At 42.1% G+C, this 15316-nt stretch overlaps 1 protein-coding gene across 3 annotated transcripts in view; it reads right to left on the reverse strand.

Annotated features, from left to right (window-relative positions):
- Positions 1–15316, reverse strand: part of RASSF5 (Ras association domain family member 5) — a 91117-nt gene that overhangs the window by 22343 nt on the left and 53458 nt on the right. For all 3 annotated transcript variants that reach the window (XM_056558016.1, XM_056558018.1, XM_056558017.1), the window contains 2 exons: positions 12739–12843; positions 10965–11259 (listed from right to left, as the gene is read on the reverse strand). In XM_056558016.1, coding sequence (XP_056413991.1) covers positions 10965–11259; positions 12739–12843 — 400 coding nt within the window. The remainder of the gene's footprint in view (positions 1–10964; positions 11260–12738; positions 12844–15316) is intronic.

Raw genomic sequence — 15316 nt, forward strand, 5'->3', positions numbered from 1 at the left:
TCTGCATGGGAAGCCAGAGTACACAACTCCTCCCCTCCCCCTGCTCTATATTCTGAGGATGCATGTCTGCACAGGAGAAGGAACACAGAGAAGATAAGAGTGTTATCTGAAGGGGAGAATGACAAGGTGCAGGGGCTGGGGATGTATGGACTACAGGGGCTGTGGAATTAATCTCATACTGGGGATGATCTCTATATGTGAAAGGGAGGGGGGGGGGGGGACGGACTCCTGAATGACATATGCTGGGTGTTGTAGTCCCTGTTATGTGTGTGTATGCTAGTGTTTCCAAACCAGTGTGCCTCCAGCTGTTGCAAAACTACAACTCCCAGCATGCCCTGACTGACTTTGGGCATGCTGGTAGTTGTAGATTTGCAACAGCTGGAGGCACACTGGTTGGGAAACACTGTTCTAGCCTATTCAGCATACACATCATGTTAAACCAGTGTTTTTCAACCAGTGTGCCTCCAGCTGTTGCAAAACTACAACTCTTAGCATGCCCAAAGGCTGTCAGGGCATGCTGGGAGCTGTAGTTTTGCAACAGCTGGAGGAACACTGGTTGGCAAACACTGTCCTAGCCTATTCAGCATACACATCATGTTTACACCAGTGTTTCCAAACCAGTGTGCCTCCAGCTGTTGTAAAACTACAACTCCCAGCATGCCCTGACAGCCTTTGGGCATGCTGGAAGTTGTAGTTTTGCAACAGCTGGAGGCACACTGATTGGGAAACACTGTTCTAGCCAATTCAGTATATTACAAACAAAGTGCATTGTTTCCCAACCAGGGTGTCTTCAGCTGTATTAAAACTACAACTCCCAGCATGCCCGGATAGCGTTTGGCTGTCCAGGCATGCTGGTAGTAGTAGTTTTGCAACACCTGGAGGCACCCTGGTTGGGAAACACTGGTGTATTCCCTATAGCAGTGTGGTGAACTACAAGCCCCAGGAGACTACAGAGGCAGCATGCTGGTGTTATACCATAGACTGAAGACTCCTGAATAACACATGCTGGGAGTTATAGTCCCTTTTATGTGTGTATGCCAGTGTATCCCAACCAGGGCTGATTATATTAGTGTGCTGTGTATAAGGGGGCCGACCCGGGAAAATAGTAGGGGGGGGGGGGGTAAAGGGCAGAACAAAAAAAACAAAAACAAAAAAAGGAGCCACCCCAAACCAGCAAGGCATGTGGCATGCTGGGATTTGTAGTTTTCAGCACAGCAAGAAACAGGAAATAGAAGTAAAGATAGGAAAACAAAGTGGGGGATAAAAAGACAACAAAGAATGGAAATAGAGTAGCCTAAACAATAAGAATAGAAATGAAACAAAACAAAAAGGGTAAGTCAAAAACGGAAGAACACATTGACCACCGGAGTACCCCTTTAATGGTACTTATTCTGATTGGGTGACTGTTACTAGTGGGGTACCACAGGGGTCAGTCTTGGGTCCTGTCCTATTTAATGTATTCATTAATGACCTTGTAGAGGTTGAATAGTAAAGTAGCAATCTTTGCAGATGATAATAAACTCTGTAAAGCGGTAAACACTATAGAGGATAGTGCACTGTTACAAATGGATCTGGATAGGTTGGAGGTTTGGGCTGGGAAGTGGCAGATGAGGTTTAACACTGATAAATGTAAGATAATGCACATGGGGAAAAAAAATCTGGGCTGGGATTATGTATTAAATGGGAGCACACTTGGGACGACTGACATGGAAAAGGACTTGAGAGTCTTAGTTAACAGTAAATTTAGCTGTAGTGACCAGTGTTCGGCAGTTGCTGCCAAGACAAATAAAATCATGAGGTGCATCAATAGGGGCATAGATGCCCACGACAAGGAAATAATTCTACCCCTGTACAAATCACTAGTCAGACCACACATGGAATACTGTGTACAGTACTGGGCACCAGTGTACAAGAAAGATATTGTGGAGCTGGAGAGGGTTCAAAGATGGGCAACCAGAGTAATACGGGGAATGGGAGGACTACAGTACCCAGAAAGATTATCAGAATTAGGGTTATTTAGTTTAGAAAAAAGAAGGCTTAGGGGCGACCTAATAACTATGTATAAATATATCAGGGGACAGTACAGAGATCTCTCCCATGATCTATTTATACCCAGGACTGTATCTATAAAAAGGGGGCATCCTCTACGTTCTTTACTTTAAGAGCAGTGAGACTGTGGAATTCTCTCCCGGAGGAGGTGGTCATGGTGAACTCTGTAAAAGAACTTAAAAGGGGTCTGGATGCATTTTTGGGAGAATAATAACATTGCTGGTTATGTACATTAGATTTATAGGGACAGAACGTTGATGCAGGGATTTATTCTGACTGCCATATTTGGATAGGGACTCATTAGGGTTATAGTTTTAACTTGAGTTTGAACTTGATGGACTCTGGTCTTTTTTCAACCTTGAACTATTTTACTATGTAATGTACAGGGTAGGGTACATTCACAGGGGCAGGTATACAGTGAGTTTCCTGCTTCAAGTATGAGCTCCTGCCAGTGTGAATGTACCCTAAAAACACTACACTACACTAACACATAATAAAGGGTAAAAAACTACATATACACACCCTTACACTGCCCCCCCCCCCCCCCCCAATAAAAATGAAAAACGTATTGTACGGCAGTGTTTCCAAAACGGAGCATCCAGGTGTTGCAAAACAACAACTCTCAGCATTTCCGGACAGCCACTGACTGTCCAGGCATGCTGAGAGTTAAGCAACAGCTGGAGGCACCCTGTTTGGGAATCACTGGCGCAGAATACCCCTATATCCACCCCTATGCAATCCCTAATTTAGTCCTCAAATGTGCATGGCGCTCTTTCACTTTGGAGCCCTGTCGTATTTCAAGGAAACAGTTTAGGGCCACATATGAGGTATTTCCGTACTGGGGAGAAATTGCACTACAAATTTTGGGGGGCTTTTTCTCCTTTTACCCCTTATAAAAAGGAAAAGTTGGGGGCTACACCAGCCTGTTAGTGTAAAAAATAAAAATTTTACAATCATATGCTGGTGTTGCTCCATACTTTTCATTTTCACAAGAGGAAGGAAGAAAAGACCCCCAAAATTTGTAACGCAGTTTCTCCTGAGTATGGAAATACCCCATATGTGGGCGTAAAATGCTCTGTGGGTGCACAACAAGGCTCAGAAGTGAGAGTGCACCATGTACATTTGAGGCCTAAATTGGTGATTTGCACAGGGGTGGCTGATTTTACAGCGGTTCTGACATAAACGCAAAAAAATAAATACCCACATGTGACCCCATTTTGGAAACTACACCCCTCACAGAATGTAACAAGGGGTATAGTGAGCCTTAACACCCCAAAGGTGTTTGACGAATTTACGTTAAATTTGGATGGGAAAATGAAAAAAAATATATTTTTTTCATTAAAATGCTGGTGTTACCTTAAATTTTTCATTTTCACAAGGGGAAATAGGAAAAAAAGCACCCCAAAATTTGGAACCCCATTTCTTCTGAGTAAGAAAAAAACCCATATGTGGATGTAAAGGGCTCTGCTGGCGCACTACAATGCTCAGAAGAGTGGGAGCGCCATTGTGCTTTTGTAGAGAAAATGTGTCCGGAATTGAAGGCCACATGTGTTTACAAAGCCCACATAGTGCCGGAACAATGGACCCCCCACATGTGACCCCATTTTGGAAACTAGACCCTTCATGTAATGTATTAAGGGGTACATTGAGCATTTATGCCCCACAGGTGTCTGACAGATTTTTGGAACAGTGGTCTGTGAAAATGAAAAATAAAATTTTTCATTTGCACAGCCCACTGTTCCAAGGATCTGTCAAATGCCAGTGGGGTGTAAATACTCACTGCACCCCTTATCAAATTCTGTGAGGGGTGTAGTTTCCAAAATGGGGTCGCATGTGGCACCAGGGGGGGGGGGGGGTTTGTAAACACACATGGCCCCTGACTTCCATTCCAAACAAATTCTCTTTCAAAAGCTCAATGGCGCTCCTCCTCTTCTGCACCAGCAGAGCACTTGACGTCCACACATGGGGTATTTCCATACTGAGAACTAATGGGGTTACAAATTTTGGGGGTCATTTTCTCCTATTACCCCTAGTAAAATTTGGGGAAAACCCAGCATTTTAGGGAAATTTTTTTAAATTTCATTTACACATCCAAATTTAACAAAAAGTCATCAAACACCTGTGACGTTTTAAGGCTCCCTGTACCCCTTGTTATGTTCCTTGAGGGGTGTAGTTTCTAAAATAGTAGGCCATGTGTTTTCTTTTTTTTTTTTTACTGTTCTGGCACCATAGGGGCTTTCTAAATGCGACATGCCCCCCAAAACCATTTCAGCAAAATTTGCTTTCCAAAAGACAAATGTGACTCCTTCTCTTCTGAGCATTGTAATTTGCCCACAGAGCATTTTACATCCTAACATGGGGTATTTGGCATTCTCAGAAAAGATGGGGTTACAAATTTTGTGGGGCATTTTCTTCCATTACCCTTTGTAAAAATTGTAAATTTGGGAAAAAAACTGCACTTTTATGTACACATCCGACTTTAATGAAAAGTCGTCAAACATCTGTGGGGTGTTAAGGCTCACTGGACTCCTTATTGTGTGCCTTGAGGGTGTAGTTTCCAAAATGGTATGCCATGTGGGGGGGTTTCTGCTGTCCTGGCACCATAGGGGCTTCCTAAATGTGACATGCCCCCCAAAAAACGTTTCAGAAAAACTCCCTCTCCAAAATCCCATTGTCGCTCCTTCCCTTGTGAGCCCTCTACTGCGCCCGCCGAACACTTGACATACATATATGAGGTATTTCCTTACTCTAGAGAAATTGGGTTACACATTTTGAGAGGATTTTTCTCCTTTTACCCTTTGTAAAAATTCAAAAACTGGGTCTACAAGAACATGCGAGTGTAAAAAATGAAGATTTTTAATTTTCTACTTCACTCTGCTGCTATTCCTGTGAAACACCTAAAGGGTTAACACACTTACTGAATGTCAGTTTGAATACTTTGAAGGGTGCAGTTTTTATAATGGTGTCATTTATGGGGTAGCCCTTCAAATCCACTTCAAACCTGAACTGATCCATGAAAAATTCCAATTTTGAAAATGTTGTGAAAAATTGGAAAATTGCTGCTGAACTTTGAAGCCCTATGATGTCTTCTAAAAGTAAAAACATGGCAACTTTATGATGCAAACATAAAGTAGACATATTGTATTTGTGAATCAAAATAATTTATTTGGTATGTCTATTTTCCTTACATGCAGAGAGCTTCAAAGTTAGAAAAATGCAAAATTTTAAATTTTTTCATCAAATTTTGGATTTTTTCACCAAGAAATTATGCAAATATCGACAAAAATTTACCACGAACATAAAGTAGAATATGTCATGAAAAAACATTCTCGGAATCAGAATGAAAGGTAAAAGCTTCTTAGATTTATTAAAGGGGTACTCCGGTGAAAAGCTTTTTTCTTTTAAATCAACTGGTGGCAGAAAGTTAAACATATTTGTAAATTACTTCTATTAAAAAAATCCTTAATCCTTCCTGTACTTATTAGCTGCTGAATATTACAGAGGAAATTATTTTCTTTTTGGAATGCTCTCTGATGACATCACGAGCACAGTTCTCTCTGCTGACGTTATTATAATAATAACAACGCTTTATTTATTGTTGTCCTTAGGGGGATTTGAACCCAAGTCCCCAGCACTGCAAGGCAGCAGTGCTAACCACTGAGCCACCATGCTGCCCTTAGCATGCATCTGCTATGCATGGTTGCTAAAATGGACAGAGATGTCAGCAGAGAGCACTGTGCTCGTGATGTCATCAGTGTTCCAAAAAGAAAGGAATTTCCTCTGTAGCATTGAGCAGCTAATAAGTACTGAAAGGATTAAGATTTTTTAATAGAAGTAATTTACAAATATGTTTAACTTTCTGCCACCAGTTAATTTAAAAGAAAAAAGGTTTTCACCGGAGTACCCCTTTAAAGCTTAAAGTGACAGTAGTCAGATGTGCAAAAAACATTCTGGTCCTACAGTGAAAATTGGCCTGGCCTGGCCTGGACCTCTTCAGGACGTGGGGCGTATGCATATGCCCTGCATCCCGAGTCCTTAAGGACTTAGGGCAAATGCAAATGTCCGTGGGAATTCCGGTCCCCGCCGCTAGCTGGTTGGGGACCGGACCGGGATTCCTGCTGGAATCATTCAGCAGGCATCCCGGCACATCGCCGAGGGGAGTCCTGAGACCCCCCCATGTTGGCGATCGCAGAAAATCCTGAGGGAAGATCGAGGATGAAGATGAAAAGAAGATGGCGTGGGGACCTGTGATCACCGGAGACATCCAGCAGAGATCATGACGCAGGTAGGGAGGCGACGGTGGGGGGAGGCGACCTTCCTAGTGGTTGCCAAACTGCAACTCCCAGCATGCAACTCTGGGCATGCTGGGAGTTGTAGTTTTGCAACATCTGGAGGGTCACAGTTTGGAGACCACTATATACAGTGGTGCCCAAACGGTGGCCCTCCAGATGTTGCCAAACTACATCTCTCAGCATGCCTAGACTGCCCAGGCATGCTGGGAGTTGTAGTTCTTTAACATCTGTCCCTTCAGATTTTGCAATTTTCATGAAAATTTTGAAAATTGCTGCTCTACTTTGAAGCCCTCTAATCTTTTCAAAAAGTAAAAATATGTCCATTTTATGATGCCAACATAAAGTAGACATATTGTATTTGTGAATCAATATAAAATTTATTTGGAATATCCATTTTCCTTACAAGCGGAGAGCTTCAAAGTTAGAAAAATGCTAAATTTTCATGAAATTTTGGGATTTTTCACCAAGAAAGGATGCAAGTAACGACGAAAATTTACCACCAAAATAAAGTAGAATATGTCACGAAAAAATTATCTCTGAATCAGAATATTCGGTAAAAGCATCTTAGTTATTAATGCTTTAAGTGACAGTGGTCAGAATTGCGAAAAAGGGCTCAGTCCTTAAAGGGGTTATCCAGTATAAGGTGATTTTAGTACATACCTGGCAGACAGTAATGGACATGCTTAGGAAGGATCTGCGCTTGTCTTGGGCTAAATGGCTATGCTGTGAGATTACCATAACATTGTGGGTAGCTTTCTGTGAACTTGTATTTCTTTGTTTTCAGTTTTCTTGTTTGCCTACAAAACCCATGATACCATTTTCCTCCTTCCCACACACAAGCTACCCCACCCATTGAGCTGCAGACCTGTGGTCTTCAATCAGGGTGCCTACAGCTGTTGCATTAGTTGCAATTGATCTCTCTCCCTCCAAGCGATTCCTCCACCCATAGAATCAGACAGGCTCCCTGTCATCAGCTGACTAGTGAGTCAGGTCTCGACCGCATTGCAAGCTGGGAAAAATTCCGAGACAGCAGTCATTTTGTATGCTGGTAAAAATAAATATTGGAGTGAAAATCACATAAGAATTGTGAGAAAACCGTCACATACAGGTACAGACACTATATCATGAACTACACTAACTTTGCAGCCCCTGTAGCATAGTCAAATAAAATAAAATTTCCCGGAATACCCCTTTAAGGTGAAAAAGGGCTGCGTCCTTAAGGGGTTAAATATAATTGATCAGTGCTCAAAAGGCAATATTCTGACTGTCTGTTTTTTTGTTAGAGATGCAGTTCAACCAAAGGCATATAGAGATTGTCCTGATTTGTTCAAATTATAGAGGTAGTTCACAGACTTTCTTGCGAATTTTGGCACTCTCCTTATGAAAACATATGGCATTTTAAAATCTGGTCAAAATATGGGTTCCAGCCCTGTTAAATTCTGTGCTCTCTCCATCCTTGACCAAAGTTGATGACAACATGAGGGAGGAGTAATACACTGCGCTTCTCAACAACAAACACTCTGCCTTTATCTTTGCGTAGGCTCTTTGGTTTCTTTCCAACAGTTGTCTTCCCACTGATGCCTTCTGGATCAGAACAAATGGATGCCAAATATCTGGCTGCAGCCTTATTCCTTTCCTATCATCCCAGGAACTGTTCTTTCAAAGCTGTTTGTAAATCACTAAATATGATATGGGGATTTTTTTTATTTACTATATTGTTTATACACCCCTTTACCTTCACAAGTAATTTTCTCAAAAAATAACTAGATAAAAAAGAATAAAAAATGATTAGGAGCTTAAAGTAAGTTGTGAAGTTGAATCCAACTTTAAAGCATACCTATCATATCACAGAAAAAATAATACTTCTATATGTTACTTCCTAGGTCATGTAGATGCTTTGCAAATGTTTTTATGTTTCTACGGTGTAGTTTCCGTATTGGGCTCACAAAATCTCTTTGTTCTACAACTCATTCTGCTCAGGAAGGGGCGTGTCTGAGGCAAGCACTGACCATGCATTCACTTCCTCCCTGAGTCTGCTGTGTTGTGCTGGGTCTCCTTATCCAGTCACTTCAGGTTGCTGTGTAACCCCCTCCTCCCTTGTTTGCATGCTACAGTCTGATGAACAGGATTGAGCACAGAGCAGTGCTAGTCCTGTTCCCACTTACTAGACTTTGTCCCAGCCTGTGCTTCAGCTGGGACAAAGATCATGCTGCACTGGGACCGATTTTGTTTAAGAACCATATTAGTGATATTACAGAAGGTCTCAAGGTAAGGTATATTTGTTGATGACAAAGATTTGTAACAGGGTTGTGGTTCCTGGAGGGATACGTCAAATGGAAAAGGATATGGGTAAACTAAAAAAATTTACAGAACTCTGGCAAGTAAAATTTAATGTCGAAGAGTGCAAGGTAATTCACCGTGGGCATATAAACCCAAGGGTAGAGTATAGAATATGTGACACAGTCCTATCCTCAGTATCTCAGGAAAGGGATTTGGGGGTTATTATTTCAGAAGACATAAGGGTAGGCAGACAATGTCATAAAGCAGCAGGAAATGCTAGCAGAATGCTTGGGTGTATAGGGAGAGGTATTAGCAGTAGAAAGAGAGAAGTGCTCATGCCGTTGTACAGAACATTGGTGAGGCCTCACTTGGAGTATTGTGCGCAGTATTGGAGACCGTATGTCCAGAAGAATATAGATATTTTGCAGAGAGTTCAGAGAAGAGCTACTAAACTAGTACATGGATTGCAGGATAAAACTTACCAGGAAAGACTAAAGGACCTTAACATGTATATCATTGAAAAAAGACGAGACAGAGTCGATATGATAGAAACTTTAGGACACGTCCAATGGCCCTTAACCGGGTATGACGCGGGCTCCTGACTCGAGCCTGCGTCATACCGCCCAGCCCCCAGCTGATTCCTGCAGCTGGGGGCCAGCGTTAATAGCCGACATGTGGCGATCGCCGCGGGCGGCTATTAACCCTTTAGATCACCGGTGTCAAAGTTGACAGCAGCGTCTAAAGGTGCCTGCATTCAGTCCCTGGTGGTCCAGTGGGGTGGATCGCCCCCCCCCGCAGCGCGATCGCGGGGGAGCGATCCACTACTGAGGTAGCCTGAGGGCTTACCTCTCCTTCCACAGCGGCTCCGGCTCTCTGAATGATACAGCCTGGCAGGGCCAGGCTTTATCATTCGAACGCAGAGCACACTGATCACTATGGTTCTATACAATCATAGTGATCTGTATGAGGAATCTAATGATTCCTCCTAAAAGTCCCCTGAGGGGACTAAAAGTGTAAAAAAAAAAAAAAAAAAAAAAAAAAAAAAAAACGGTTAAAAAAAGTTTAACACACACATTAACCCCTTCCTTATTAAAAGTTTAAATCACCCCCTTTTCCCAAATTCCATATAAATAATATATAAACATAATAAAAATAAACATATGTGGTATCGCCGCATACGGAAATGTCCGAATTATTAATATATATCATTAATTAAACCGCATGATCAATGGCGTACATGCAAAAAAATTCCAAATTCCAAAATAGCGTATTTTTGGTCACTTTTTATATCATGAAAAAATGAATAAAAAGCGATCAAAAAGTCCAATCAATACAAAAATGGTACCGATAAAAACTTCAGATCACGTCGCAAAAGATTAGTCCTCATACCGCCCCATACGCAGAAAAATAAAAAAAGTTATAGGTGTCAGAAGATGACAAATTTAAACGTATACATTTTCCTGCATGTAGTTATGATTTTTTCCAGAAGTACGACAAAACCAAACCTATATAAGTAGGGTATCATTTTAACCATATGGACCTACAGAATAAAGATAAGGTGTAATTTTTACCGAAAAATGTACTGCGTAGAAACGGAAGCCCCCAAAAGTTACAAAATGGCGTTTTTTCTTCAATTTCGTCGCACAATGATTTTTCTTCCCGTTACGCCGTAGATTTTTGGGTAAAATGACTGATGTCCCTGCAAAGTAGAATTGGTGGCGCAAAAAATAAGCCATCATATGGATTTTTAGGTGCAAAATTGAAGTGGTTATGATTTTTAAAAGGTAAGGAGGAAAAAACGAAAGTGCAAAAATGGAAAAACCCGTGGTCCTTAAAAGGTTAAATATATAAAGGAAATCAACACGGTAAAGGAGAAGAGCATATTATATAGTGTAGGGACACCTAGTTGTCTTTCTTATAAGCCATGATTTCTATAGAAAGGAGATCACATTTTCTATGAAGTATATTAGAAAGGTTAATGTTTTGCCAAGATGTACAACATAAAATAAGTTTTTGATCCTGACAGTGCCCATTTAAGTTCTGTTGAGGAGCATTACTATGTTTCTGCTGGACGGTAAGCAACGCCTGCATGCCATATACAACTTTGCCAGATAGCCAGATGAATGGGAATAATTCCTAAAACATGAGTGATATATCAAGAGCTACTTTTACTTTTTGATTCTCCTTTTTGGTTTACAGATAGACCAGAGCATCACTTCTGTGACATTCATATGCAGTAATGTAGATAAGGTTGTTTTCACAAGACACCCCTTTAATACTTACCTTTTCTCCCAGTAGTGCTTCTCTATTCTGAAATGTGACATACATACTGATCCAACTCACCTTGTCCATCCCTTTGCATTTGCTTGAACAGGGCAAATTTTAGGGGATCGTCCATCACCTGGAACGTCTGTAGAAGACCCCTGATGACTTCACTGGCTGTTGTCAAGCTACTGATGTGAAGTTGTTTCACAGCATCCAGGGGTAGATAGAAAGAAGTAATTTTCTCTGCTGGACTTCTTGATGACATTGGTTTAATAGTGATAATGGATGGAGAATCAAGTGTGTCCGATACGGTGACTGGACGTTTGAGCTTCAGATGCACCTTAATGAATCCAGTGTAAGTGCCATCCTCTGCCTGTTTATTGCAAGAAAATGTCACAAATTACTTACGATGCACAAAAGGAAAAACAGAAGATTTTTTGTGTAACTACTTTTATCATATATTCATATTAATTTTCCTAGATTGCAGTAATGATATCCCATAAAGTTATTTCTAAGCTAGATCAGTGGTCTCCAAATTGTGGCCTATGAGGCTGACCTTATAATGTGTATGGGGGCCTATCGACTGTTGGATTTCAACTGCCCATTGCTTTTGTTCTATGAGTGATAAGCCACCAAAGCAGTATTGCAGCAGCCTACCCCAATTCCCCCCAGAACCACAAGAAAGCTCGGCTTGGCTGTGGAAGAAACAGCAAAGATAGCTGTCAGCTGCACAAATGTCCATCCTTGTCAATTCTTTCTGTAGAATCCACTCGGAAATGAATTGCCGTCTATGGAGGCAAGGCATTTCCAATCGGTCCTAGCGGCAGCAGAACTTGCCAGTGCTAGGACCACTTGGAAATAGACCGCCTGGAAATTCTCCAGGCAGACATTCCTCCATTTGAGCATAGCCTAATAGGGGATGTGCACCAACAAATTATGGAAGCAGAGAGCCGCAGCCAAAGGCTTGCCCTGGGCAACAGTCTGTCTAAAACCAATACAGGCAATACTTGAGATTTTGATCTGTTATACATGCTTAAAAGAGATAGTTTTGGGTATTAAGGTGTTGGAGATGGGATCCAGGAATTTCTTCTGATTGCCAGGTAGGAACCAGAAAGGATTTCTATAAATGTTACTGTAATTTAAAACTTATGACTTGTTACCCAGACATGTCAAAAGTTATCATCGCACCAGATTGCACTCACTGCGATCAGGAGTTATAAGCTGGGCAGGGAGGCACGCACTGGTGCATACTTCTCCATCTATACAGAGAAAAGGTCGGATCTGCCAGCCATCCAGGCAGTGAAGCGTGATGCCGTGCTGTTCTCCGGCTTATAACTCCCGACAACTCTCAGCAGTGAGATCTGGTGCGATCACAACTTTTAATATGCCTGACCATGAGGACAATTGGCTTTTGCCCATTGGATTCATTGCCTTTTACTGGGATCAACATTGCAGGTTGAATTAGTTTATTTTTGTAATTTTTTTTTTTTAACACAATTAGAGTGATAACTTAGATGGTATGAGTGGTCTGTGTGGGCAGAGTCATGGTTGGGGCTACTTGAGTGGCTTTGCTGTGAGCCTGATAGAATGTCTACAGCAACGGTTACACCACTATCTGACCAGGATCCTGCATAGCTGGCATATCTAGAAGGGGCAGTTATTGATACTTTCCCACCATGTTTTCTAACCAGTGTGATAAGGTTCTATTCATTATCTAGAGTATGAATAGCCTGTTGGTTTGGCACATTAAGTCTTGTGTTTTATATTAGAAAATGTATTGTAGCAATATTTGGATTAGTGTAGTTCACATTACACTTTGTTTTAATTGATATTGCAGTGCAAAGTAACTTACCATCTTCATTATTAGGCCATTCTGAACCATCATATTGAAGGTTTCTATTTTCTGCCTTAGCTCCTGGATACTAGGCCTTTTTTCTTCTTTTGGTTCATCTGGAACCTGCAAATGTTGGAATATAAATGAAATAAATTAGTATCTTAATGTGGCTGTAGAATCTCTTTTTTTATTCTTCACCAGAGATGACTAATTTCTATAAGGCCCAGTGACCCAGTAACACAGAACTGCCAAAATATTGGGACAGGGGATATTCTTCTGGCATACAGCCTGCGTATATAACAGCTGCTGGTTTGAGAAAAGAATTACATTTCATTCATATTTTAAAGTTATTGTGTCAAAATGTGTTTGTCATAGCAAATGCCCATAAAATAACTATTCTGAAGCATCTTCTTAGAAGTCTGCATTGTGTGGCTTCTCTGGGTGCTTCCATTCTCATTGTCAGTAGGACATGTCCATACAAAGTATGACAATAGGAAATGGAAACATCCAGTTGTAAATGTATTTGTACATTTCTGAGACGACTAAAAGAACATCACAACTAAACAAAAGAAGCTTAAGAATTGTTATTCTATAAGGAATAAAAGTATAGCTGATATTTCAGGAGCGTTGACGGGTCCTATTTAAAGGGTAGCTCCCACCATCCTATATTTTTTTTCTGTCCCTGCCTATTGCCCATCTATCCCTAACCCCCTCCCTGCTTTTAACTTTTTTTTTTTACTATATTAAAAATAACTTTTTGTCTGCCTGGTAGTGTGCTCACTACCAGGCAGACTTCACCAGCAGGCACCACGTCACTGATGCCTGCTGGGGGGGACTTTCGCCCTTAGTTCATCTACACAGGGTGCCTCCAGCTGTTTCACCACTACAACTCCCAGCTTGCCCTGACATCTATTGGCTGTCAGGGCATGCTGGGAGTTGTAGTAGTGAAACAGCTGGAGGCACCCTGTGTAGATGAACTATAACTTAGTGCCATGCGGCACTACGCCCGCCGCCGCATACCCCATTCCCTCCGTCACAAACACCCTGCCCCCACCATACACCGTTCCCTCCGTCATACACAGCCCCCGCATACCCAGTTCCCCCTGTCACAAACACATACCCAGTTCCCCTGTCCCCCTCCTTCTGATGCTTACTGATACTGCAGAGTCCGGCAGCAGGCGTGCAGGGTCAGCGGCGGCGACGACACGTGCGGGAGGAGTGGCCTCCCAGCCAGTGGCCGGGGAGCCAATGCGCTCGCTCCCGCCTGTCTGATTGACAGGCAGGGAGCGAGAGCAGCCTAAATGAAAAAGGACTGATTGCCAGGCCAAAATCAGTCCTTTTTCAGGCATGATGTCACGCCAGGCTGCAGCCGGCCCCAAGGAGGGTGACCCCTAGTGGCCGGTTTTCAAACGTAAAATTCACCTTCAAAATGAAAAAATAAATAATGAAAATATATTACTGATATGTTGTAGTACATAAGTACTACGACATATCAAAAAATAAAGTTGGTGACAGTGCCCATTTAAAAACAAACTAAAGGAGCTTTATGTAGAAGATTATAGATGTGAAGCTGCTGAGTTTTTTCTATGTTTAGTCTTTCTGTAAAATATGAATAGTTTAAAACGATGTGTAAGGGTGTATTTTACTAGGATTGCCGCCACTGCGGTATTGAAGTTGTAAAATCCGCAGTTGTGAATTTGAAGTTGTACTTTTGACTGCTTGTGTGTAAATGCACCTGAAGAGTGGGGTCACACGTACCACATTTGCCGCATATTTTACGTTGCAGATACAATACTGACCGTCCCTAAAGTGTCCCTCCAGTTCTTCCCGTGTATACTCCGTTGTTTGCTTGAAGCAGCAATACGCCGCTATGAATAGACACAGGGATCTGTGAGTCACGCACATGTGCAATGTTATTACAGACAACGTGGCCACTCTTGGCCTAGCTCAAGCAGCAGGGGGAGTGACCACGATGTCTGTGAGTAAACTGAACATGCGTGCACGACTTGCAGATCCCTGTGTGTCTGCTTGTAGCGGTAGATTGCTGCTACAAGCAAACAATGCAGGACACACGGCACAGCAGGAGGCTCACTCTAGGGATGGTCAGTAGCGCATCCACAGCGTCAAATACGCTGTGGATGTACTACGTGTGACACTACCCTAAGGGTATATTTACACATACAGAATCTGCTGCAAGTCTGAATGTAACTAAATGAATGAACACAGAATCAAATCTGCAACTTGAAATTTGCAGCATATTCTGTACGAGTGAATGTAAACCTAAATACTTGCATAACTTGGTGGTGCCCCAAGTTACACTTGCCTAAGGTTACCATATTTCAACACCGAATGGTAACACAGGAAAAGTACCAGATTTGAATAAGTGTGAAGGCTAATTTATTAAGCCTGAATTTGTGGGAGGGGCTTATAAGAACCCGCAGCAGTACCTGTCCTTATGCCGCGGGTTCTTCACGTTGCAGGTTCTGTTACGTCGTCCCTGATCAGCTGACTGTCGGGTCAGCTGACCAGAAGTTGAGCTGACCGGAAGTTCGGTCGATGTCGGTATGGGTAAGTGGCTAGGACTGACTGAGGCATG

The sequence above is a fragment of the Hyla sarda genome, chromosome 2, assembly GCF_029499605.1.
Source record: "Hyla sarda isolate aHylSar1 chromosome 2, aHylSar1.hap1, whole genome shotgun sequence".
NCBI classification, from domain to species: Eukaryota; Metazoa; Chordata; class Amphibia; order Anura; family Hylidae; genus Hyla; species Hyla sarda.